General features: G+C 48.2%; 1 protein-coding gene across 6 annotated transcripts in view; it reads right to left on the bottom strand.

Moving 5' to 3' along the window:
* The window catches only part of ITGA9 (integrin subunit alpha 9), a 363,861-nt gene extending 349,282 nt beyond the window's left edge, over window positions 1-14,579 (bottom strand). For 5 of the 6 annotated variants that reach the window (XM_028478504.1, XM_055080233.1, XM_028478505.1 and 2 more), the window contains exon 1: window positions 14,194-14,378. In XM_028478504.1, the coding sequence (XP_028334305.1) occupies window positions 14,194-14,378 (185 nt within the window). Of the gene's footprint in view, window positions 1-14,193 lie in introns of all 6 variants that reach the window. The other variant, XM_024132323.3, reaches the window with a different exon arrangement.
* Between the last annotated feature and the right edge of the window lie 10,036 nt (window positions 14,580-24,615).

Below are 24,615 nucleotides of genomic sequence, written 5' to 3' on the forward strand. Positions count from 1 at the left end.
AGGAGAAAGCCCCATGAAGGGATCAATTCCCGCCCCGCCCCCCCCCCCCCCCCCCGGCTTCTGGGGCTGAGCTCCAGAGCCCCCGGGGCTCGGCCAAGGGTGGCTCTCTAATGCTGGCTGTGTTTACACAGGTAAGAGGCATCAGGAGCTTGCCATCTCTACACTGTAACACCCACCGCCTTTCGACATGGCAGGCCATAGGAGCTGTGGAACATAAAATACCCCCTCCACTAGAAAACCCCCATGGGACAGACCTGGGTCCAGAAATTCCCACCAACTCCGAATTTATATCAGCACAGCAAATAAACGTCGATTGCAACCCATGCTGTTAAAAAAAAAAAAAAAAAAAATCACAAGAACTAAACAAGGGGGAGAATTCGTCATGTACAAAGCAAGGGAAATGGCTGCAAGAAACAATGGCCTGTTTCCCTATTATGTCCCCCACAGTGGCATTGGAACCCCGGACCTTCCACAGACTGCCGCTGCCCCAGACTTCTCAATACAGATACACAGGTCTCCAAGCAGGAAGGACCCTGGAGAGCTTAAATCCCAGCACTGCTTTTCCCAGCCGAGAGCTGAGACAGAGAAACAGAAATTTATTTCAAAATCGAAAGTCAGAGAAGGGACCTGCTGAATTATGTTTTCCTTCCGAGCCCAAGGTACTCAATGATTCTAACAACCAGGGCTGATCAAGCACTGATAACAACCATCTGGTTCAAACTCTTCATCAGCTGCTCAGAGGAGGTTTCTTCCCACAAATCTAACAAGAAATGAAGCAAGAGATAAGGGGGCGTGTGTGCGCTTGTGTGCACGACATTCACAGGGGTGGCTCGCTGGAGGGCGAGCCCGTATCTCTGTGTTCACAGAACATTGTGGCTTTTCCTCCGCAGCCTGATGCTGCTCTTTACCTAGGCGGCCGGCCAGCAAGACTGCTCTACAGGCCAGCCGATGAGCTTGCCTCTTCTGAAGTTAATTCAGCTGGCTATTCGCCAGGCTGATCCCAAGAGAGAGGGCAATGGCCCAGAGTTCAGGGCATGCCACTGAAAAGATGCCATCCGCTTTTGTTCTCGTTCTGAGTTACAAAGAGACATCCCAGCCACTTCAAATGTCCCCCCAGAATCTTTCCCGGCACCCTTGACATGACAGTAAGATGTTTCTTTCTTCTGTACAGTTACCATCTGAAGGAGTGTCCCCACCGACAGGCTCCCAGTGATAAATCATCAGGCTGTTTCGGACCTTTGCTTGCTACTTCAAGTGTGGTCCTCAGACCAGCAGCATGGAAAACAGCTGGGAGCCTGATGGGAACGTAGAATCTCAGGCTCCATTCCCCAGCCTGCTAAATCAGAACGCGCATTTTAACAAGCTCCCCAGGTGACTTATAATCCAAGAAGCGTTACAGAACCACCTACGCTGATTACAAATAATCACGTTCATCTGGGGCCCGTATGAACTGATGACCCCGAGAAGCAAGGCTCTCCTCTATCCCATCCCCAGTTAAAGATGCACACAAACTTCCCAGACATTTTAGCCTCCTCCTTAACTCAGAACTCGGGCTCCTAATTACAAGGACAACCAGCCTGTAATGGGCCCTTGGAGTGTGCAGATGCTGGGCTAGGCTCCCTCTGGGCACAAGTGCATTTCATCTTCACAGCAAGCCTACGGGAGGCACTGATATTATCCCCACTTTACAGATGGAGAAGCAGGTGGCCACACAAGGTCATGGGACTTGCCTGAGCCCACAAAGCATGGTGAGACACCAAGTGCAGCACACACCCCAGCAGTGGGGTGCAGGGCCCACTCCCCTACTCTGCCCACCCCACGTCAGCCAGAAAGGAGGAAAAGGGAGCCAACAGGTATCGAGAACCCTCTCTGGTGCCAGCCACTCACACATGTGACCCTGTCTGAAAAAGGCATGCGATGCTCTGCAGGTGGCCCTGAGCTTAGAACTTAGATTGGAAGCTCTGTCCCCAAAGGACAGACAGGGGGTTGGAACTGAACGATGGTCCTTCTCCTCCCCATCAGGCTGAATTTTGATCATCTTCTTGCTTTCCTAGAACGTTCACATGGTTGGCGTGGTGCTACCCAGAGGTTAGCCTCTCTCTCTCTCTCTTTGTATTTTATTGAAGTATAGTTGATTGAAAATGTTGTTCAGCAAAGTGACTCAGTTATACATATGTATTCTTTTTCATTTTCTTTTCCATTATGGTTTGTCACAAGATATTGAATATAGTTCCCTGTGCTATACAATAGGACCTTGTTGTTTAGAAGAGAACATAGGCAAAATATTCTCTGATATAAAACATACCACTGTTTTCTTAGGTCAGTCTCCCAAGGCAATAGAAATAAAAGCAAAAAATAAACAAATGGGACCTAATAAAATTTATAAGCTTTTGCATAGCAAAGGAAACCATAAACAGAACAAAAAGATAACCTATAGAGGGGCAGAAAACATTTGCAAATGATGCAACCAAGGGCTTAATTTCCAAACTATACAAACAGCTCATACAACTCAACAACAAAACAAACAACCCAATCAAAAAATGGGAAAAGACCTAAATAGACATATCTCCAAAGAAGACATACAGACGGCCAATAGACACATGAAGAGATGCTCAACATCACTAATTATTAGAGAAATGCCAATCAAAACTATAATGAGGTGCCGCCTCTCTTAATGTGCAGTTCACGCACCTATTTGGAAATGTAGGCCCATCCATTCATCTGCCAGCCCCAGTTATGCTCATGGGTTGTCTGATTTCCTGCTCTAGGCAATCCTGTCAGGCAGCTTCTAGTGTGCACTTTACTCAGAAATGGTGGGTCACATTGCTGATAAGTGGCTGGGATTTGAACCCAGGGTGTCCATGTCCAAGGGCGTGTTCCTTCCAGTCCCCCCGAACTCCCACATTTATTTACTGATTTATGGCTGCATCAGGTCTTAGTTGCGGTGCGCAGGCTCTTCGTTGTGGCGCACAGGCTTCTCTCTAGTGGAGGCGTGTGGATTTTCCCTCTCTAGTTGTGGCGCGCAGGCTCCAGGGCACATGGGCTCTGTCGTTGTGGCACGTGGGTTCCAGAGCGCGTGGGCTCTGTCGTTTGCGGCACGTGGGCTCTAGTTGAGGTGTGCGCGCTCAGTAGTTGTGGCTCACGGGCTTAGTTGCCCCACGGCATGTGGGATCTTGGTTCCATGACCAGGGATCGAACCTGCGTCCCCTGTATTGGAAGGCAGATTCTTTACCACTGGACCACCAGGGAAGTCCTTCCCTCCTATTGTGGCAGTTTAAGTGCACTCCATATTTCCAACAGAGCCACTTCCTTGGTTGCCCTGTGTGTGGGGAAGCAGGTTACCAAGGCTCCAGTCCAGCCTCCCATCCTACTCTGAACCCGTCCCTCACCTCCTGAGAGCAAACCACCGGTCAATTCCCCTGGGAGCAGGTGGCAGAAAAGGGCTGAACCACAGCTACCTCCCTGGGGGAGGCTCGGAACTGACATCGTCCCAAGGGCTCCCTCCCTTCCCACAAATACCACAGCAGTGATTCTGCAGGGCGAAATTACAGCCAGATTGAGGACAGCAACTGGGGATTAAAAACCTTAAAGCCATTAGGTTTGCTTTCAGGCATCCCCAAACCAAAACTTCCCTGGGGACCCACGTTTTAGTTACAGGAGTGGAATTCAATCACTGTGTGTCCACCACACCTCAGGGAAACCCCAGGTATCACTCCACATCCCTTACTGGGCAAAACACAGCCAAGACTTGAACAGTGGGAGAGCCAGTGCCAGGAAAGCCACCTTACCATGCCAAATCCTTCACTCCCCAGAGAAGGAAATAGGTAAAATTCCACGACCAACCGGGAAAGAACAGAGTCACGGGGAGGGTCCCACCTCGGAGAGAAATTAGCCCCCCTGGCCACCCTGGATGGGAGTAAAGGGTCCTCAGAGGCCGCTGCCCCATCCAGGGGCTCAGGTCCTGGTAGAGGTACCCGGAGAAGGAAACATGGCAAAGAGCCGAGGTTTTCCTTCCCCACCTGAGAGCATCAAGTAAACATTAAAATTCAAGAGGCAGAGCAAGCTGCAGAGCTCTGGAGACCTGAGTCTTGAAATCTTCCTGTTGGTTTCTCGTGAAAGTTTTCTTCTCCAAGAAAAACAGGTCAATACTTTCACATTTACTTTTTTTTTTTTGGTAGAATTCTCACCAGCACCTTGGAAGTGTGGACCTACCTCCCAGACTTACCTGAAGCCTGGGATGAGAGCCAGAGCTCGCCAGAAAAGAAGTGACCTCCCGCTTGCTAGCTGAGAAAAGGAAGAGGCATGCAAAATGCTCGGATTTACCTCACACCTGTCAGAATGGCCATCATCAAAAAGACCACAGATAACAAATGTTGGCGAGGCTGTAGAGAAAAGGGAACCCTCCTACACTGTTGGTGGGACTATATTGAATAAACTGGTGCAGCCACTATGGGGAACAGTAGGGAGGTTCCTTAAAAAACTAAAAATAGAACTACCATATGACCAAGCAATTCCATTCCTAGAAAAAAAAAAAAAACACACTAATTCAAAAAGATACATGTATCCCAATGTTCACAGCAGTATTATTTACAATTGCCAAGATATGGAAGCAACCTAAGTATCCATCAACAGATGAATGGATAAAGAAAATGTGGTATATATACAATGTAACATTACTCGGCCATAAAAAAGAATGCAAATGGCAAAATTTCAATGGATGAACCTGGATGGTGTTATTCTTAGTGAAATAAGTCAGAGAGAGAAAGATAAATACAGTATGTTATCACTTATATGTGGAATCTAAAAATGCAACAAACTAGTGAAGATAACAAAAAAGAAGCAGACTCACAGATATAGAGAACAAACTAGTGGTTAACAGTGGGGAGAGGGAAGAGGGGGCAGGACAGAGGAAGGGAATTAAGAGATACAAACTATTACGTATAAAATAAGCTACAAGCATGTATTGTACAGCACAGGGAATATAGTCAATATTTTATAATAAATTTAAAAGGAATATAATCTATAAAAATTTTGAACTATTATGTTGTACATCTGAAACTTATATTGTAAATCAATTATACTTCAATTTTTAAAAAGATTTTAAAAACTCTAGGGTTTACAATCCCACAGGTCTCCGATTAAAGCAGCCATCTCAGATCCTTTTGGAAGTAGACATACAAATGAATACACAAAAATGCAGATTTATGTAGAGCATGACCAAAATTTTAGAGACCACACATAACAGTGTCTTATGCAAGACTCTGTCATTCATTTCTGTATTGAGTGCTGACACTCAAATTTTGATAAATAAATGGATCAACAAATGTACTGAAAGCAAACTATTAGCATCTAAAGGCAGGATGAAGACCATTAGCTTCAAATGTCAGATCAAAGTAGCAATAGAAATAGCTATTCATATTTACCCAGGGTTTACTATGTTCCACGTGTTATATTCCAGACTTTGCAGACATCATCTCATTTAATCTCCCCCACAATGTGATGAGCGACAAAGTCTCATTATTCCTCTTTTATAGAGGAGGGAATGAGGCTCAAACAGCTGAAGTAACTTGCCAAGAACACACAGCTCCTAAATGGGGGTGAAGTCACGCGGCCCCCCTATTATGGCACAGACCACGGATTTGGTTGTTGCTGGGGAACCAGGGGCCACAATGAAGGCAGAGCCAGGTAGAACCCCACTCCCCTGCGTCTGGAACATCCACGCCAGGACCCAGCCTGATGGAGAAGAGGTGCCAGGACCCTGTGCAGTGCTGCCCTTGGGGTGTCCCCCACACACTGCCGGCTTTGCTCTGGCATCTGTGCACGTTGCAGCATTTTAACACTAAACAGTCCAGAATGGGTGGGAGAGGTCACCTGGGCTTCAACACACCAAGGGATGAGCTGAGATGATGGAAATTCGTTCCATGCTTTTTTAATGCTCAGATTTGCTCTCATATTGTTGGCCGCCTGTACAGAAATTCTGACTCTGTGTGGGTTTCTTTAACAAACCCAGGGGTAAATCCTAAACACGGGCTGCCATGGGGTCCTTTCCCAACTACTCTCCAAACAGAGCTTCTTAAATAAGCCGTGGGAGCCCCGAGGGCTCAATGGAGCAGGTGGAGGGATGGTAACAAAAGCAGCCCAGGGAAGTTAGGATGCACACACGGAATAGTCCAGAATGTTCCATCTTTCTTAGGACACTTCTGTCTTATAGAGACTTAGCATGACAGCAGGACCTACAAACGTCCCTGGCGGAATCAGTGGGCCCTGTTTACTGAGTGATCAAGCATCTCCGGAAAGCAGAACCCCAGGATCTCTGCACAGGTATCCAGTGGGTCCTGAATAAGCATCTGCAAAGGGTGTCACAGGGAGGCAACCACGACTGTGATTCCATAACTTTTCCAAGAAAGTAAGACAGGATCTCATGACACAGATGCTTGGGTGCCTTGAAGCTCCAAACTCAGACTCTTGACTTCTTGAGAGGCAAAGGTGCAGGCCCCAGCTCAACCACTGTGTCACCATGTGACTTGGGCAAACACCGTCTCTGTGCCTCAGTTTTCCCCTTCACGAATGGGGCTACAATGATAACCAGCCGAGGCAATTGCAGAGAACATTAAGTGAGTTAATACGGGCTAAGCGCCCTGTCAGTGTATTCCTACTGCTGCAAATTTAAACTCACAACACAAGTCCTTTTTGTTCTCCCAAAAAAGCAGACACTGGGGACCAAGTGAGCCTGTGGTTTCAAAGACCGGATTTTTCCCAATCTTGGATTCACTTGCACTTCCTAAGTGATGCTCAAACACTTTGCTTTGGTTGGTCGCCAAATCCACGTGGCTTGAGGCTTTGCAGTTCACAAGGTACCAGGGTTGAGGTCTGGCAGCTCCCTCCAGCCAAGTGCTTGTCGGCGACTCAACGGCTCAGGGTAAGGTGGGAGCTCTCTTCCTCCTCCGTCCCTCACCTGAGACTTCCCAAAGGTCAGGAAGAGGCACCCTGGGAGTCTGCCTCGGGGCCAATTCGAACAGCCCAGCATCTCAGCGCCCCCCATGCTGATACAGCGGGAAAAGCAGAGGCACAGATGACCCCAGCCACACTGCAGGCCGAAGAACACACCTCACATCTCCGAACACAGCCTTTCACACACGATGGGCTCCGTGGCCGCCGTGGAGGTAGGTGTGCACCACCTGAAGCCTTTTGGCTGCAAGACGACAGTCAGCTGACAGCCTCCAGCTGCAGCCCCCTCCAGGCAATCCAGCTGAGGCCACCCAGGCAGCCCCAGGGTCTGAGTATAATCTTGGGGTGAGCGTGCCCGTGTTGAGATGGCCGAGACTTGAATCCGATTCCAATCACAGTCCAAGGCTCTCCCTGTCCAATCCTGTCTCCTCCCCCACCCCCAGTTCTTTCACAGGCCTTACCTCCCACCCCCATAATTCTCTTGCACAGGCCCCCCGATGTGCATGCATCACCAAGGCTGGGATGGACCTTGGACAAGGTGTGTAACTCTGTAAGCCTTTGTTCTCTACCTGGCAAACTGAAAACCACTCACTAGGTTGTCCCAAAGATCCCACTGGGGGCTATTACGCCTGTGAAAGCGCCGGACCTCTTGTAGATGCCCAGCAAATCCTACCTGATGAGATCGTTCATTTTGTTTTGTTTTGTTTTGTTTTGCGGTACGCGGGCCTCTCACTGTTGCGGCCTCTCCCGTTGCGGAGCACAGGCTCCGGACGCGCAGGCTCAGCGGCCGTGGCTCACGGGCCCAGCCGCTCCGCGGCACGCGGGATCCTCCCGGACCGGGGCACGGACCCGTGTCCCCCGCATCGGCAGGCGGACGTGCAACCACTGCGCCACCAGGGAAGCCCCTTGTTCTGTTTTTAATATTTATTTACTTATTTGACTGCACCAGGTCTTGGCTGCAGCACGCGGGATCTTAGTTCCAGACTCTCAGTTGCGGCATGCGGGACCTAGTTCCCTGACCAGGGATCGAACCCAAGGCTCCCTGTATTGGGAGCACGGAGTCTTAATTACTGGACTACCAGGGAAGTCCCCATTTTGATTTCTTAAAGTTATACGGACGCGCAGGCTCAGCGGCCGTGGCTCACGGGCCCAGCCGCTCCGCGGCACGCGGGATCCTCCCGGACCGGGGCACGGACCCGTGTCCCCCGCATCGGCAGGCGGACGTGCAACCACTGCGCCACCAGGGAAGCCCCTTGTTCTGTTTTTAATATTTATTTACTTATTTGACTGCACCAGGTCTTGGCTGCAGCACGCGGGATCTTAGTTCCAGACTCTCAGTTGCGGCATGCGGGACCTAGTTCCCTGACCAGGGATCGAACCCAAGGCTCCCTGTATTGGGAGCACGGAGTCTTAATTACTGGACTACCAGGGAAGTCCCCATTTTGATTTCTTAAAGTTATATGCTACTTCCTTGAAAACAAATGATTTCTGAGAACACCATGGCTGCTTTTAACAAATGTGAATATGGCATTTTCCCCAGACAAATCACAATGGGAGTTATCAGAAGCAGACCATTTCCTGACCAGCAGCAGGTCACTGGGGACTCAGAGCTGGCCAGGGCCCGGCCCTTCACACTCTCACACTCCGGGCTGTTAGAAACTGGCTGAGAAGAGTCTGTCTTCTTGCCCTGGAAGGTTCTCTCCTGAGTGACACAGCTGCCTCTCCCCTGGCCAGCGTTCAGCACTAGCTCAGGAAACAGCACCCTCGCCAGCTTCCTGAGATCTTCAGGGAAACGTCCTGGAAACCCCAAGGGATGCTTTCCGGGTCCCCTTAGAACTCGGGCCTCATACATGTGTCATCCCTTCTTGAGTGCTTTGAGAAAGCAGGCTCTGCAGGGCCAGTAAGAACAAGGAACGACGTCTGAAAAAGCTACTTCCAGAAAATCCATATGGGGAAGTGGAGCTACAGCCCCACCTGAGAGCCTGACATGGGACAGAACGTGACAAAGAGGTCACCACAGAGGTTATGAGAAGGCCCGGCTACCACCATCATTTCTGGGCGTCTCCTCACAAAGCCGGGCGGGGCTGTGGGTGAGGAGCAGGGCCCATGATCCCAGGGTTCCCCTTCTGAAGGTTTTACTTTCACGGGACTCTACTCTGCCCATCACAAGTCCCCGGGGCTGCCCCAGGCCCAGCCTCTTCCCCATGGGAGCCCACATCTTATCTCTGCCTGACACACAAGCAGAGAAGCCCACAACCTTCTCACCCATCAGACTTGAGTGCATTTTTCATTCTTGAATACCCAGCCCTTAGCACAAAGCAGGCACTCCAATGTTTGATGGACGAAAAGAGGCTGCCCACTCTTAATTTTTACTTAAGCTCCCTCATTTCAGTTTTCATACTCAAACACAAGGGTCGACTTTTCTTACACTGCCTTTTGATCTCTGTCTAGCCCTTTATTTTTTTTTTTTTTGCGGGGAGTGGTGGGTGCCTGCACCACATGGCTCGCGGGATCTTGGTCCCCTGACCAGGGATCGAACTCAGGCCCATGGCAGTGAAAGCGCCGAGGCCTAACCACTGGACGACCAGGGAAGTCCCTGTCTAGCTAGCCCTTTAAGACGCAAGTCATTGCTCCAAACCAGTACCAGAACTTTCTGCGATGGTGAAAACGTTCTGTGTGCTATCCAGTACAGTAGCCACGAGGCACGCGTGGCCGTTGAGCACTTGAAATGTGGCTAGTATGACTGTACAACTGAATTCTTCATTTTATTTGGTTGTAATTAATTTTAATTTAGACAGCAATACATCTGGCTCACGGCAACTGCACTGGCAGTGCCAGACCATCTAGCTTGTTCTTTTAATTCTCAACCTTCATGCAAATTGAGGATGCTGTGGTCCCCTCGGCTCTGAATCACCTCCTGTTCCTCACTGAGTGATGCTCTGACAACCTTAACAAAGCAAAACGCCGGCGCCTCTTCCATTTCCGAGCACTTGCTCTGGGCCCGAGCACAGCCGTCTTGATGCGTCCCGGGAGATGAGGCAGGAAGCACGTCTCCAGAAAGGAAGCCAATGCACCCAACCGCCTAGGACTCCGGGGCGTCTGGGGCCAAGAGGAAGGAGGGAAGGGGAGGGTGTGAAAGAAACCCGCTCTGGGGCTCTACGCCAGCCAGCAGGGCTGCATTTATTTATCTCACAGGGTGTTACAGTTGTCTGCCCTGCAGCTGAGGGACCAGTCCGTGTCTAAAGGAAGGGGACAGAAATCTGCTTTGTCCATGTTCCCTGGCACCTCCTGCTACTGTTCAAAGGGAGCAAGAAGACCCAGGTGGTGGGAGGTCTAGGGGAGGACGCTAGCTCAGGGCAGGGAGATGCCCTCGGGGTGTCACTGGAAAAAAAGAAACTGAGTCACTTGCATGTTTGCATCCAAACTGATACAAATGACTTCTATCACACTGCCTGCCATATTCTGGTCCACCTGGCCATGGGAACAACGTTCACTGCCCAGAGCATGACAGACAGACAGCAGAGGCCACTCAAGCCAAGCCCTTGGAGAGAGGCTGGGTCCGGGACTCTGTTCCCTATGTAACATGACTGCATATGCAGGACGCAGTCCCCAGGGCTCGGAAAGCGAGGCCACCCCATCCCTTACACAGAGAGATAGGACCTCTGATCAGTGACAATTATTGCTTAAAAAAGAACTGCTAGGAATGCTCAGTTATGGGATTAGGTTAGAAGCACTAGTCCTACTGACGGAGCTCTGTGATGTGCACCTGGGGTCCCCTTAACCTGGGGACCCTTCAGTTCTGGCCCCTGCAGACTGTCGTGCCTGGGCTCTCTCCCTGCACACTCTCCTCCCTCCCTTACCCTACACACAACAAATCCTTCCACCTGTACAGAGGTGTTTAATTAACACGAAGCAAAACTACTGAACCACTAAGACTGAATGAAGAAGCTTAACAGTAACTTCTGCTCAGAAAGAAAGACAGCAGATACAAGGCTTAGTGAACGCTGCCTCCTTTTCCTTTCAGAGTTCTAACACATTGTCCTCTTCGTGTCTGTCACTTACCTCCCACACCCAATTTGACTCTCTGTGATCTTTTTTTAAGTCCCCCTCATGTAGGTGGCTATGCTCTTCCATTGGACTGGAGCAGCCCTTTGGTAGATTACTCCAAAGTTAAATACATTTCCCTAAAGTGCACACTTCAGCTTCACTGGCACGCTGGAAATGCAGAGAAAATGCTTGAAAACCTACCTCCCTCTCTGACCCAGCAATTCTAAGCCCAGGAACTTATTCAAAGGAAATAATTAAGGATGTCCGCAAGGCTTTTGTTAGAAGGATGTTTACCCTGCTGCTGTTTATAATTGTGAATAATTGGAAACAACCTGCATGTCCCTCAAGCAAAGCTAGAAGATCCAGGGCCCAAGGACTGCCTGGTAGGAAGAGACCAACAATCAGTCACTAAGTCAATCAACCAACCCCAGAGTTAAGGTAGAGACCTAGGGTAGATCCAGATTCCACAGGGCCTGAATCCTACAAATATAGGGCGACTACCTTTAAGAAAATTAATACAAAATTACGAATATAGAATTAGGCACAGGGCCTTGGTAGGGAGGGGCCTGTGCAAGTGAGAGGCCTTTGGTGGAAGTTTCATTAGCCTCAGAGTAAGCCTAGCCTCTAAAGATATAAAGAAAAGAAAGAAGGAGAAAATAGGAGATGCTGAAAGTCTCTTGCTTCAAAGACCATTGGCATACCGAGACTGGGCAGCATAATCAGCAGAGAATAACCGTCAAGGTCTAAGACCAAGAATACTGGGGTGAAGGGAGAGGAGAGAGAAAAGAACAGGGAGGAAGACGCTAGGAAGAAATAACAAGAGGATGGAAGACAAGGAGATAAGCAAAAACTAAGACAGAGTTAAGGCAGTGGGGGGCAGGGAATAAGAAAAGTTGCTTTAAATAGATTGCAGTAGAGATTAGTTGGTACTTGAAAAACTATAGGGACAAGCGCTCCAATAAAAAGAGCAGCCCACTCAGTATCAGAAGGAGAGATAGCGATTTTGAGACCGGAAGCCTGGCTGTGGATGGACCCCTGAAATACTTGTCCCACATCTCCACTGACACCAAGGCCACGCCCCAGCACAACCGACCGTCCTCACCACCTCCTGCCACTTACCCTGGGTCTCTTCTTGCACTTGCCAAATTTAATCATACCACACAGCCTTTCCTCATCACCTTTTAAAAACAAAGCAGGCTGGACTCTTTTTCCAAGTCAGATCTGCTCTTGACTCCCCCTACTTCCGAAATGGGGCAGCTTTTACCTGTGGCCCAAAGAGCTCAGAGACCCATGAGGCTGCGGAGCTGCAGACCCCATGTGGTGCTCCAGCTCCCCTGCCTGCCCCTCCTCAGCAGCCCCCTGCCCAGAGTAGCCCTTCTATTTTTTTTTTAAATTAATTAATTTATTTTTAGTTTTAGTTTTGGCTGCGTTGGGTCTTTCTCTGGTTGGGGCTACTCTTCGCTGCGGTGCACAGGCTTCTCATTGCAGTGGCTTCTCTTGTTGTGGAGCGCGGGCTCTAGGCGCACGGGCTTCAGTAGTTGCGGCACGTGGGCTCAGTAGTTGTGGCACGCGAGCTCTAGAGTGCAGGTTCAGTAGTTGTAGTGCACGGGCTTAGTTGCTCTGCAGCATGTGGGATCTTCCCGGGCCGGGGCTCGAACCTGTGTCCCCTGCATTGGCAGGCGGATTCTTAACCACTGCACCACCAGGGAAGCCCCAGCCCTTCTATCTTTAACAGCCCTCCCCACATGCTTTGTGCCAAGGTCACACAGTTCGGGAGCCCGGCCTAGGATCCTGGGATGTGTTCTCCAATTGCTCCTGCCCAGGCTACCTTCTCTACCAAAGTCCACAGTGGACGCTGAGTACAGAGGACACAAGAAAGGCGTCAGCCTGCTTTGCTTTAAAAGGGGGATTTGGCAAGTGCAAGAAAAGACAGCTGGTCTTAAACTCAGCAACTGGGGTAAATGGTAGGGAGAGAGATAGGGAACTGGACAAGAGCTACACAAAAACCTTAAAAACTTGTTCTCTTGGAGGCAGCTCTCCTAAACAGCATGATTGTTAAAGGGCTGGCTGGTCACGGAGTCCCCACTTTTCCAGGAACACCAGAGGACTCGAATCTACAAACCCTCCCTTTTCTATCAGCCTCTGTCCAGTTCCGAGCAGAACTGCATGCTGAGCGCACACACAGGGCTGACCTCGCCCTCCCAGCCTGCAGCCCCCAAGGATGTCCACACTGGTGACCACACAATAAAACCAGCCCCAGACCAGCTGTCACCTGGGGCCCCACTGGGGAACTACCCACACCCTAACTCTTTGAGGAGGGGTTGACCCCTCCTGTGGCTGTTTCATTCGCTCTTGTCCATAGGAAAGGGCCAAGGGGAGACCAACCTCCCCCGGTGCTTCTCCCCTGGGGTTGGGCACTCCAGCTCCATGCCCCTTCACAGGTGGTGCCTCATGGGGAGAGCTCCCACCTCTTGGGACTCTTAAGGGGACATTCAGGGGGCAACTGGACTCCCTGACCTCTACTGGTCTCCAGGGTACCTGCCCCAGAAATCACCCACGGGTCCCACCGGACTTGTCACTGGGGTCCAGGACCATCCCCTTCCCTGCCTCCGGACCCTCTCAGCTCGCTTCCGCAGAGGGCCTGGTGAGCGAGAAGGGGGACCACACAGTCGGCATCCCCGCCCCCCGACCCCACGCACACCCAGCCCACTCCCCTCGCATCTCGGGGTTACTCCGCTTCCTGCGCAGAGCCGGCGGGAGAGGCTTAAAGCCCGGGCGAGGCGGGTGGGGTGTCACCAAGAGTTCCCCGAACTGAGGAGTCTGTCTCCGCAGCCCGGGGCCTTCGGGATTCTGGCCGGGCTGCCTGGGGCCCACGGGGTCAGAAGAACCAAGTTACTTTGCGACCTAGAGAGTTAAGCCGAGTCTGGCTGGGAGGCCGAGCGAGGGGCCACCCCGGCGGCGAGGCGCCCGGCCCCCTCCGACTCGGGCGCCCACGGGGCAGTACGCTGGACCGGGAACCGGCGTCCTCCCTCCTCCCCACCTTTCCTCGGCGGCCGGGCTACGCACAACGGAGACATTTAAATCGCCCCCTCGGGACGGCGGCGTGGAGAGGCCGGAAAGGCGGCGGCAGCGACGGCCTGGCGGCTGCAGCGGGGCAAGCCGGGCCGGGGTCAGGGTCCGGGCCGGGAGGGCACTCACCAGCGCGTGTTGTCGTGGAAGTGCTCCAGCACCGCGTAGCCGAAAAAGGACCCGGCGGGACCCTGGAAGCGCACGGGGCGCTGCGGGTCCAGATTGTAGGCGCCCGCGGGGCTCCCCGCGGCCACCAGCGCCAGGAGCAGCGCGTGGAGCCCCCCGGCGCCCCTCCGCGCCGCCGGGCCGCCCATCACCAGCCGGCCGCCGCCCTCCCCTGTGCCCCGAGAGCAGGGCGCCGAGCGTGCCGGCGGCGGGGCCGCTGGGTCCGCCGACGGCCGGGAGGCTCCTGGGGGCCGGAGTTCTGCGCTCGGACGCGGGCGCGACGCGGTGCCGGGCCGGGGGCGGTGGGCCGAGCTGCCGCCGCAGGCGAGTACAGAGGCGGCCAGGAGCTGGCGGCGTCCTCCGTCCGGCCGAGAAGTGTGCGCGCTCGGAACAAGCGGGTCCCCGGCCGGTCGGCGCTGGACTGCGGAGAGGCGCGCCCGCGGGGTGGGCGGCCTGGGCGGCAGGCGGCGGGACGGCGCGGCAGCGCCCTCTGCGGGCCACGAGTCCCCCACCGCCTCCCGCGGCCGCGGAGGAGCCTGGAGACCTGCCCGGGCGCCCCACGTCCCCGTCCAGATCGCGCCCTGGGCGCTCGGTCCCTAAGCGACCCTAGTTCTCCCCGCGGCTGTGTGCTCTATTGTACTGGGTCTTTATTTGCGTCTCTGGTTCCCTCTCAGCCTTCCACTCACACCAAGGACCAAAGGAAGCCAGGTGAAGTTTATCTACTCTAGCCCTGCCCATCTGCTGCCCCTTCACCCAACTGTGAGATAACCTGTAGCAGGCAAGCCCTCCATAAACGCCGGCTGTTGTCAATAACAACGATAGCCACGAGGGAGCAAGCAGAGGACCCCTCCACATGATACTCACCAGGCCCCCTGACCACTTATCCCTAAGTATGGTCTCCGCATTGGCAGCATCAGCATCACCTGAGAACTTACTGAATACGATAGAATGCCAATAGAAAGGCCAATCAGCAGATCCCACTCCAGACCTACTGAATCAGAACCTTGGGTTGGGGTCCAGCCTTGTGTGTATGTGTGTGTGTTTAACTGGATAAAATACACATAACATAAAATTCACCATCTTAACCATCTTAAAGTGTACAGTTTGGTGGCATTAAGTACATTCACATTATTGTGCAGCCACCACCAGCCACCTCCAGAACTTTAATCTTGCAAAACTGCAACTCTATATCCATTAAACAGTAACTCCTCTTTTCTCGCCTCTCTCTAGCCCTTGGCAACCATTCTGTCTGTGAATTTTGGTACTCTAAGTACCCCACATGAGTGGAATCATACAGTATTTGTCTTTTCATGTTTGACAATCCGCTTAGCATAATGCCCTCAAGGTCCATTCATGTTGTACCACGCATCAGATTTTCTTTCCTTTTTAAAGACTGTACTTACACACCACATTTTCTTCATCTGTCGATCCTTTGAAAGACACTTGGTTTGTTTCCACTTTTTGGCTATTGTGAATAATACTGCTATTAACATAGGTGTACAGTTATCTGTTCGAGATATGTGCCTTCCATTCTTTAGGGTATATACCGAGAAGTGGAATTGCTGGATCACATAGTAATTCTATGTTTAATATTTTGAGGAACTGCCACACTTTTCCACAGTGACTGCGCTGCATTTTACCTCCCCACAAACAGTGCACAGAGTTTCAATTTCTCTACATTCTCACAACACTTGTTATTTTCTGGGTTTTTTTGGGGGGGTGGGGGGATTGTTTTTTAGGTAGCAAGTAAAAAAAGCGATAAAATTAAATTGGGAAAAGTTGGTTTTAGCCGAATTTCACCAAGCTTGGTTCTCCATCTGAGCTGCCCAGCCTCACTAGTGGCACCCCTTGGCCACCCAGTCACCTAAGAGAGAGCTCAGCACAAACTGTTACACCTATTTCTCTCCCATACCCAATCCAACCAGTCTGTTTATTCCATCTCCTCAAGCTTTCAAATCCACCAACTCATTCTCATCTACTGGGTTCAGTTCAAGCCCTTGTCTTTCCTTGACCACACTATCAGAATCATTACCTTTTTAATGTCTGTAGAATCTGTAGTGATGTCAGGTTTTTCATGCCTGTTATTTGTAATTTGTATTTTTGGTCTTTATTTCTTGATCTGTCTTTGTAGGAGCTATTAATTTTCTTAATTATTTCAAAGAACCCACTTTTAACTTTGGTGGTTTTCTTTCTATATGCATTTACTTTTTAATTTTAAATTTTTATTGATTGATTTCTGTTTTTAATTATTTCTTTCCTTCTTTCTCTGGATTTAATTTGCAATACTTTTCTCTAGCTCCTTGAGATAGTTGCTTAGATTTTTAGCCTTACTATTTTTCTAATTCTTTTCTATTATATACATTTTATATAATATATAATAAATATATTATATAAAATATATACTATATATAATACATGTGTATACACATACACTAAATTTCCCCGTAAGCACTGTTTGAGCTGCATCCTACAAGTTCTAATATGCTCAAAATATGATGATCTGACATATGTAGATTTTCATGCATCTATATGTATACATGCTCATAAAAAGACGTCTCAGTGGGGAGGGGGGAGAGATAATAGAGGGGTGGAAGAGTGGGAGATACAAACTATTAGGTGTAAGATATGCTCAAGGATGTATTGTACAACACGGGGAATATAGCCAATATTTTGTAATAACTAAATGGAGTGTAACCTTTAAAATTATATTAATTTTTAAAAATTTTTTAAGAAGAGAAAAGAATGGCAATAATACAGAGGAAATTGATGAAATAGGAAATTAATAAGCAATAAATAAAATTAATAACAACCCCCAAAAAAGAGGTCTGGATGTTTACCTGAAATGTTATATGTTTATATATATATATATATATATATATATATATATAAAACTGGTTATATATATGTTATATATCTATGTCATTTATATATATTATATATATGTTTTACATATATATATATATATAACCTGTAATGGTTATAGCTCAGATTGTGGGCTGTTCTTGCTGATTTATGTATCATCTATCCATCTACCTACTTACTTACCCATCATCTATCTTTCCTTTTGTACTGCTTAAATGGTCTACAGAGAGCCAGCAGTGGATGTAAAAGATGCTCCACCCATAAAGCCAAAGCATTCATCAAAGTGAAAGCCTGTTAGAACAACCTGGCCTCTGTTGAGGGGCTGACACCGCTTGCACTCCCAGAAGAGGTTAAAAAGGAGAGCAGCCAACCTGTGGAAGAAAAGTATCCTCATGGTATTGTCAAAGGAGGGGGAGAAATAAAAGGACCAAGATCATTCACACACCAGATAATCATTCTCTAAATAATTCATACTTAGCTTAATGCATTTCTTGATGTTAATTCTTTAAAAGTTCTCTGACTTTATTTTTAGAATAAGACAAGCTACACTTCCACATGGTTTTGAAATCCAGAAAGTTCATGGGAAGGGCAAATACTATCACCAAACCTTCAACTATAATAGCAGGCAGAGATTTAAGCAAATACTTTCCCACTGAAGTATTTCATATGCCAAAAGTCCCACTGTTATTACTGGGTGCAATATTTCCAACCTGCTTCAATGCTCAAAAAAATGTTTTTTCCAGAGATCCAAATTTAGTGAAACTGCTTTAAGTAACAACCATCAATGTTAGCATAGATAATGCCAAGGTTTTATTTATTTATTTATTTTATTTATATTTGGCTGCTTTGGGTCTTTGTTGCTGCGCGCAGACTTTCTCTAGTTGCCGCGAGCAGGGGCTACTCTTCGTTGCGGTGCATGGGCTTCTCACTGTGGTGGCTTCTCTTGTTGCAGAGCACGGGCTCTAGGCGTGCGGGCTTCAGTAGTTGTAGCACGCAGGCTCAGTAGTTGTGGCTCGCAGGCTCTAGAGCGCAGGCTCAGTAGTTGTGGCTCACAGGCTTAGTTGCTCCAAAGCATGTGGGATCTTCCCGGACCAGGGATCGAACCCGTGTCCCCTGCATTGGCAGGTGGATTCTTAACCACTGCACCACCAGGGATGTCCCGATAATGTCAAGTTTTGAAAACATGTCTCACGTCAATTTAAATATTAAAACTAGCTTGCCACTTTACAAAATGTAAAACTTTTCAAATGATGATATTTCTAGGAGGCAGTTCAGGGTGATGAGTCAGGGGCTCTGGTGCTCATAATCCCAGTGTGGTGGGTTGTCAGGTATATAACCTGCTGGGGCCACCATAACAAAATCCCACAGACTGGGTGGCTTAAACGACAGAAATTTACTTCCTCACAGTTGTGAAGGCTGAAAGTCCAAGATCAAGGTGCCACCAGGGTCGGTGACTAGTGAGAACTCTCCCCTTGGGTTGCAGATGGCCACCTTCTTGCTATGTGTCACACGACCTCTTCTTTGGGCAAACACATGGAAAGAGAAGCAGCTCTCTGGCGTCGCTTCTCATAAAGCCACTAATCCTATTGGCATGGGGCTTCACTCTTATGACCTAATTTAACTTCAATTACTTCCTTACTCCAAATACAGCCACGCTGGGGGTTAGGACTTCAACGCATGAATTTTGGGAGGACACACACGTTCAGCCATAACATCATGTATGTCACCTTGAGAAGTTCCTTAACCTCTCCAAGCCTCAGTTTCCCTATTTGTAAAGAGAGGATCACAGAGGGTTGCTGTGGGGGATTCAGCGAAATATGCCTCCTAAAGCACACAGTACAGTATTTGGCACATGGGAAGCCAGTGATAAGTGTTAGCGATTTAATCATTATTATTATGCAATTTCTTTTACTCTTAGAAATAGCTATTTGCATTTGGATTAAAAGAGAAAAAATTCAAAGCACTGTTCTTAAAGTAGCTTCCTTGTTAAGTGAGCCATTTTAGAGCCTTTTTTGGCTTAAAAGTTCAAGACCTCACATCCCCACGTGCTTCAGGTACAGCTTGTGGAAGGCTGAGACGTAACCCACAGTGGTGCAGCCACGACCTCATCCTCACGTGAGCGGCCCGCCCCAGCTGGGCTTCCTTCTCTACAATCACTGTAGCAAATTGTCAAATCTGCCTCTCACCAGTTTCCCAGATGTGAGCCATTGGTGAAGACTCCAGAAATGTCCTCCTCAGAGATTTCCTGCAGCTGCTACCCACTGTTCACAGGGTTTAAGTGCACTGTGTGCAGTGCCTGTGTACGTGCAGCTAAAAGATACACTTCCTCGGTGCTCCTAAAGCACTCTTTGCCAGCCATCTCCCCCCATTTCAACCCCTTTCATGTTATTAACTGGTCTGTCATCTGCTTCCCTCACTAGACTGCTCTCCAGAAGGGTTTCACTGTTACAGCTCAAGCACTTAGCAGCCTGCTAAGGAACTGGGGCTTGGCAGGGCAATTCTTCAGTTCTGTTTCAGGTGGCATCACCTGAGGGTCTCAGTGGTACTTACCTGGCGGCTGGGCTTGTCTACAGGATCCAAGATGGCTTCACTCACATGTCTGGTGCTTTGGTGGGAATGACTGAAAGTCTGGGCTCGGCTGGGACTGTCAACAGTAGCACAGACACGTGGCCCTTCCAGCATGGAGAGAAACGGGCAGATTTTCATTTCTAACAATGGTCATGCATTCCCCTCAGATGGTGGGCCCTGGTAAACTTTCCCCAACGTGCAAACATCAAAATTGCAAACGAAGGGACTTCCCTGGTGGTCCAGTGGTTAAGACTCCGCTATTCCACTGCACGAGTCCGGGGTTCGATCCCTGGTCAGGGAACTAAGATCTCGCGTGCCACGTGGGGAGGCCAAAAGAAAAAAGTTGCAAACCAAATTGTCATGACAACATTTAGCATATGTGGTCGCCACTGGTGGCCTTTCAAATACTGAGATTCTTCTACAGATGCAAATATTGCCCACAGGTTCCATTCAGGTTGGACAACGAAGCATCAGTTACAGCCTCTCCTCCCATCACAAGTCTCTAGAAATGAGACAAATGTGTTTTTGATCCATAATAATGTTGGAAAATTGGAAGGGGTTTCCTTTTAGATAAGAAATATTTAAAATCCCTGACATATGGAAGGCAGTCTAATCAGATTTTGAAAGGAATCCTATACTTAGGTACACATGGGAGAGGACTCTTGCATAGAAGTAGATAGAAGTTGGGCGGTGGTTCCAACAATGCTCAAAGCCTGAAAGTATGTATGGGAGAGAAGGAAAAGAGCAGCTTGGAGCCCCTGACGGGGCACGAGCTGGGGCACCTGAGTAGGAGCTGTCAGGTCCATGCCTTGTCCTCATTGCCCCTGGGACTAGGCAGCAGCAGTAGAGGTGTCCGCTTCCAGGTAGGACCATGGAGTATGAGTCTTTAGACAGTGTCCCAGGGGGCTGACTGCACCAGGGAGGAGTGAGGAGTTCCTGCCCCCAAGAAAGCGCCCTCTGGTGGTGCTGTGTTGCCTCTCACTCCTCATCCTCGAAGCGGGCACAACAGGCAAAGACCAGCCAACAGGGGTCCTCAAATACATGACTCCTCAGCTAAGCATCACCAAGCAGCTGTGCAATAAAGATGTCACCCTCTTACCAAGTGTAACAATTACGCCGAGAAAACAAAGCTCATAGACTGAACTGAACTGAATAACTGATACTCTGAGGGAGATGTAAGATTACCATGTGGCAAACATGATGAATGATTTTTATTTTAAGTATTTGATCATTGAAAAAAATTCAACATATAGGCTGAATAGGAGAATAGGCTGCCAAAGAGCAAATTTGTGAGTTGTAAAATCAAGCCAAGAATTCTTCCAGAAGGTACCTAAGGTTTTAAAAATATGAAGTAGAAGTTAAGAAATGTGGACTATAAAGTGGACTTCAATGGATATAAACAATAAGGTCCTACTGTATAGCACAGGGAACTATATTCAATATCCTGTGATAATCCATAATGGAAAAGAATATGAAAAAGGATGCATATACATATGTATAACTGAATCACCTTGCTGTACAGCAGAAATTAACACAACACTGTAAATCAACTATACTTCAATAAAATAAATAAATAAATTGGACTTCACCAGAAAAAAAACACTTCTGTTCTTCAAAAGACATTGGCAAGGGCTTCCCTGGTGGCACAGTGGTTGAGAGTCCGCCTACCGATGCAGGGGACACGGGTTCGTGCCCCGGTCCGGGAAGATCCCACATGCCGCGGAGCGGCTAGGCCCGTGAGCCATGGCCGCTGAGCCTGTGCGTCTGGAGCCTGTGCGTCTGGAGCCTGTGCTCCGCAACGGGAGAGGCCACAACAGTGAAAGGCCTGCGTACTGCAAAAAAAAAAAAAAAAAAAAAAGACCTTGGCAAGAGAATGAAAATACAAGCCCAGACTTGAAGAAAAATCTTTGCAAAACATATATCTATTAAAAGACTTGCATCCAATAAGTATAAAGAACTCTCAAATCTCAGTAAGAAACAACTCTATTAAAATATGCAAATCATTTGAACAAACACTTAACTAAAGCAGATATATAGATGTAAACAAGCACAGAAAAACATACTCGATAATATTAGTCATTAGGGAAATGCAAATTAAAACCATAAGAAAATCTGATATCACTACTTACCTATTAGGATGGTAAACATTTAAAAGACTGACCACACCAAGCGCTGATGAGGAGGAACGAGAACTCCCATACACTGCTGGTAAAATGGTGCAACCACTTTGAAACACAGTTTACAGTTTCTTTAAAAGTTAAACATATACCTACCATATGATCTAGCCCTTCCACTCTTAGGTATTTATCCAAGAAAGCTTATGTCATATAAAGACTTGAACACGAATGTTCATAGCAACTTTATTTGTCATAGCTCCAAACTGGAAACAACCTCCATGTCCATCTATAGATGAGTAGACAAATTGTGGCAGATTCATAAATGGAACACCACTTAGTCCTATAAAGGAACAAACATGTAATAACATGAATGAATCTCAAAAAATTATGCCGAGTGACAGAAGACAGGCAAAGACTACATCCGGTATGATTCAATTTAAATAAAACTCTAGAAAGTTCAACTAATCCATGGTGACAGAAAGGAGATCAGCGATTGTCTGGGATCAACGGTGGGAGGGAGAAGAGGGAGGAATTACAGAGGGGCACGAGGAAACTACTGGAAGTAATGGAGATGTTCACTACCTTGATTGTGGTGAGGGTGTCATGCAGATGGACACGGGTCAAAACTTATTGAGTTGTATGGTTTAAACATGTATAGCTTATTGCAGATCAATTATACCTCAATAAAGCTTTTACTATGTAGCTATACACCCACACACATACACAGAGTTTCTCAAATTTATGTGACCATGACCCCTTTTCCCTGCTCTCTTATTACCCAGTTTGCAGAACCATAGCATATGCAGTGAGACAGACCTAGGACTGATCCTGGCTCTCACACTGGCTATGTGCCCTTCAGCAAGTGATTTGTGCTTTTAAAACCTCAGTTTTCTCATCAGTAAAATGGAGCTGTGGTCAGGATTCAAGTAGTGAATGTCAAATGCCCACCACATAGTACAGTCTTGCAAAACTTTAATCCACTAATCACTCCAGAAATCAAACCAGCCATACTGATGGTTTCCCCAATTGCATTAACTTTATTTGGAGCTAGAGAAACCAGCACTCAGTCATCTGGAGTCCAAAGGTCCAAAAGGAAAGACATTGAAATGCCTAGCACTGCCCTGCAGGCCCATCTGCTCTGCATTAGCTGGTTTTCCTCGGTTTATTATTCCTGGTGTTAAATCTCCTCCAATTCTTGTGTGAAAAGTTCGGACGCACAATAACCTCTTTATCACATTTTAAAAATCTGGGCCTGTTCTGGAAAGTTTACACCTTTTTCTTGTTGCCATTGTTTTCATGTGGATTCAGATTTCTGAAAAAAGGCACTTGGAACATTTTACTGGAAACATTTATGTGTAAGCTGGATGCAGATAAATATCATTGAAGAATGAAAATGAGATGTCAGAGGAATTAGAACCACACCACGTGGTCTCTGTGTCGTTCCCCAGCTGTGGTTTTGCAAGGAGGACCCGAGGCTGAAGCTGGTGGTCAGAAGCCCAGGGCTGATCAGTCCCCTCCCTCAGCCTCTCTCCTTTGGGGGTAGACACTGAATAATACCAAAAAGAGAAACAGAAACATGCCAATGTTAGGATATGGAATAAAAAGCACACATAACTCTGTAAAAATAAATATATCATAATAACAATATTGGTAACCATTCACTGAGTATTATTTGTGTGCCATGCTTCGTTCGCTAAGTGCAATTTTATTTAAACCTCACATGAGTTAGGTATAGAGTCAGTGAGGACTCTTTGAGGCACAAGTGACAGAAAATTCACTTCAAGCTGACTCATAATATAAAAGAATTTTTACTGGGTATGTCAATTAAAAATCCAGATTTAGTTCTGGCTTCAAGTGAGACTTGATCCAGCAACTGTAAAAGATATCCCCAATGACTCAGATTTTCTCCTTCTCCTCCCTGCTTTTTTATTGGCTTTCTCTTTGGGATTCATGCAGTCAACCTAGAAGTTCCAGGATTTCCCATCATGGCAAAATGAGAGATCAAAAATACTGTAACAGGGGGCTTCCCTGGTGGCGCAGTGGTTGGGGGTCCGCCTGCCGATACAGGGGACATGGGTTCGTGCCCCGGTCCGGGAGGATCCCACGTGCTGCGGAGCGGCTGGGCCCGTGGGCCATGGCCGCTGGGCCTGCGCGTCTGGAGCCTGTGCTCCGCAACGGGACAGGCCACAGCAGTGAGAGGCCCGCGTACCACACACACAAAAAAAAATACTGTAACAGAAATGAAGAATCCCTCTGATGGGATCATTTAGTAGACTGGACATGACTGAGGAAAGACTCTTTGAGCTGGAGGATATGTCAACAGAAACTTCTAAAACTGAAAATTAAAGAGAAAAAAGACCAGGGGAAAAAAAGGAACAGAATATCCAGAACTGTGGGACAACTACAAAATGTGTAATATACATATAATGGAAGTACCAAAAGAAGGAGAGACAGAGAGAAAGGAATAGAAGAAAAATTTAAAGTAATAATGACTGAGAAAGTGCCCCAAATTAATGTCAGACACTGAACCACAGATCCAGGAGGCTCAGAGAACACCAAGAAGGAAAAATGCCAAAAGAAAGAAAGAGAAGAAGGAAGGGAGGGAGGGAGGGAGGGAGGAAGGAAGGAAGGAAAGAAGGAAGGAAGGAAGGAAGGAAGGAAGGAAGGAAGGAAGGAAGGAAGAAAGGGAAAGAGAGAATGAGTCCCCCGGGAGCAGGCTAAGGTGTGGAGACAGCAAGGAAGGAAGGAAGGAAGGAAGGAAGGAAGGAAGGAAGGAAGAAAGGGAAAGAGAGAATGAGTCCCCCGGGAGCAGGCTAAGGTGTGGAGACAGCCAGGGCTT

This window comes from Physeter macrocephalus, chromosome 18 (genome assembly GCF_002837175.3).
Source record: "Physeter macrocephalus isolate SW-GA chromosome 18, ASM283717v5, whole genome shotgun sequence".
Classification (NCBI taxonomy): domain Eukaryota; kingdom Metazoa; phylum Chordata; class Mammalia; order Artiodactyla; family Physeteridae; genus Physeter; species Physeter macrocephalus.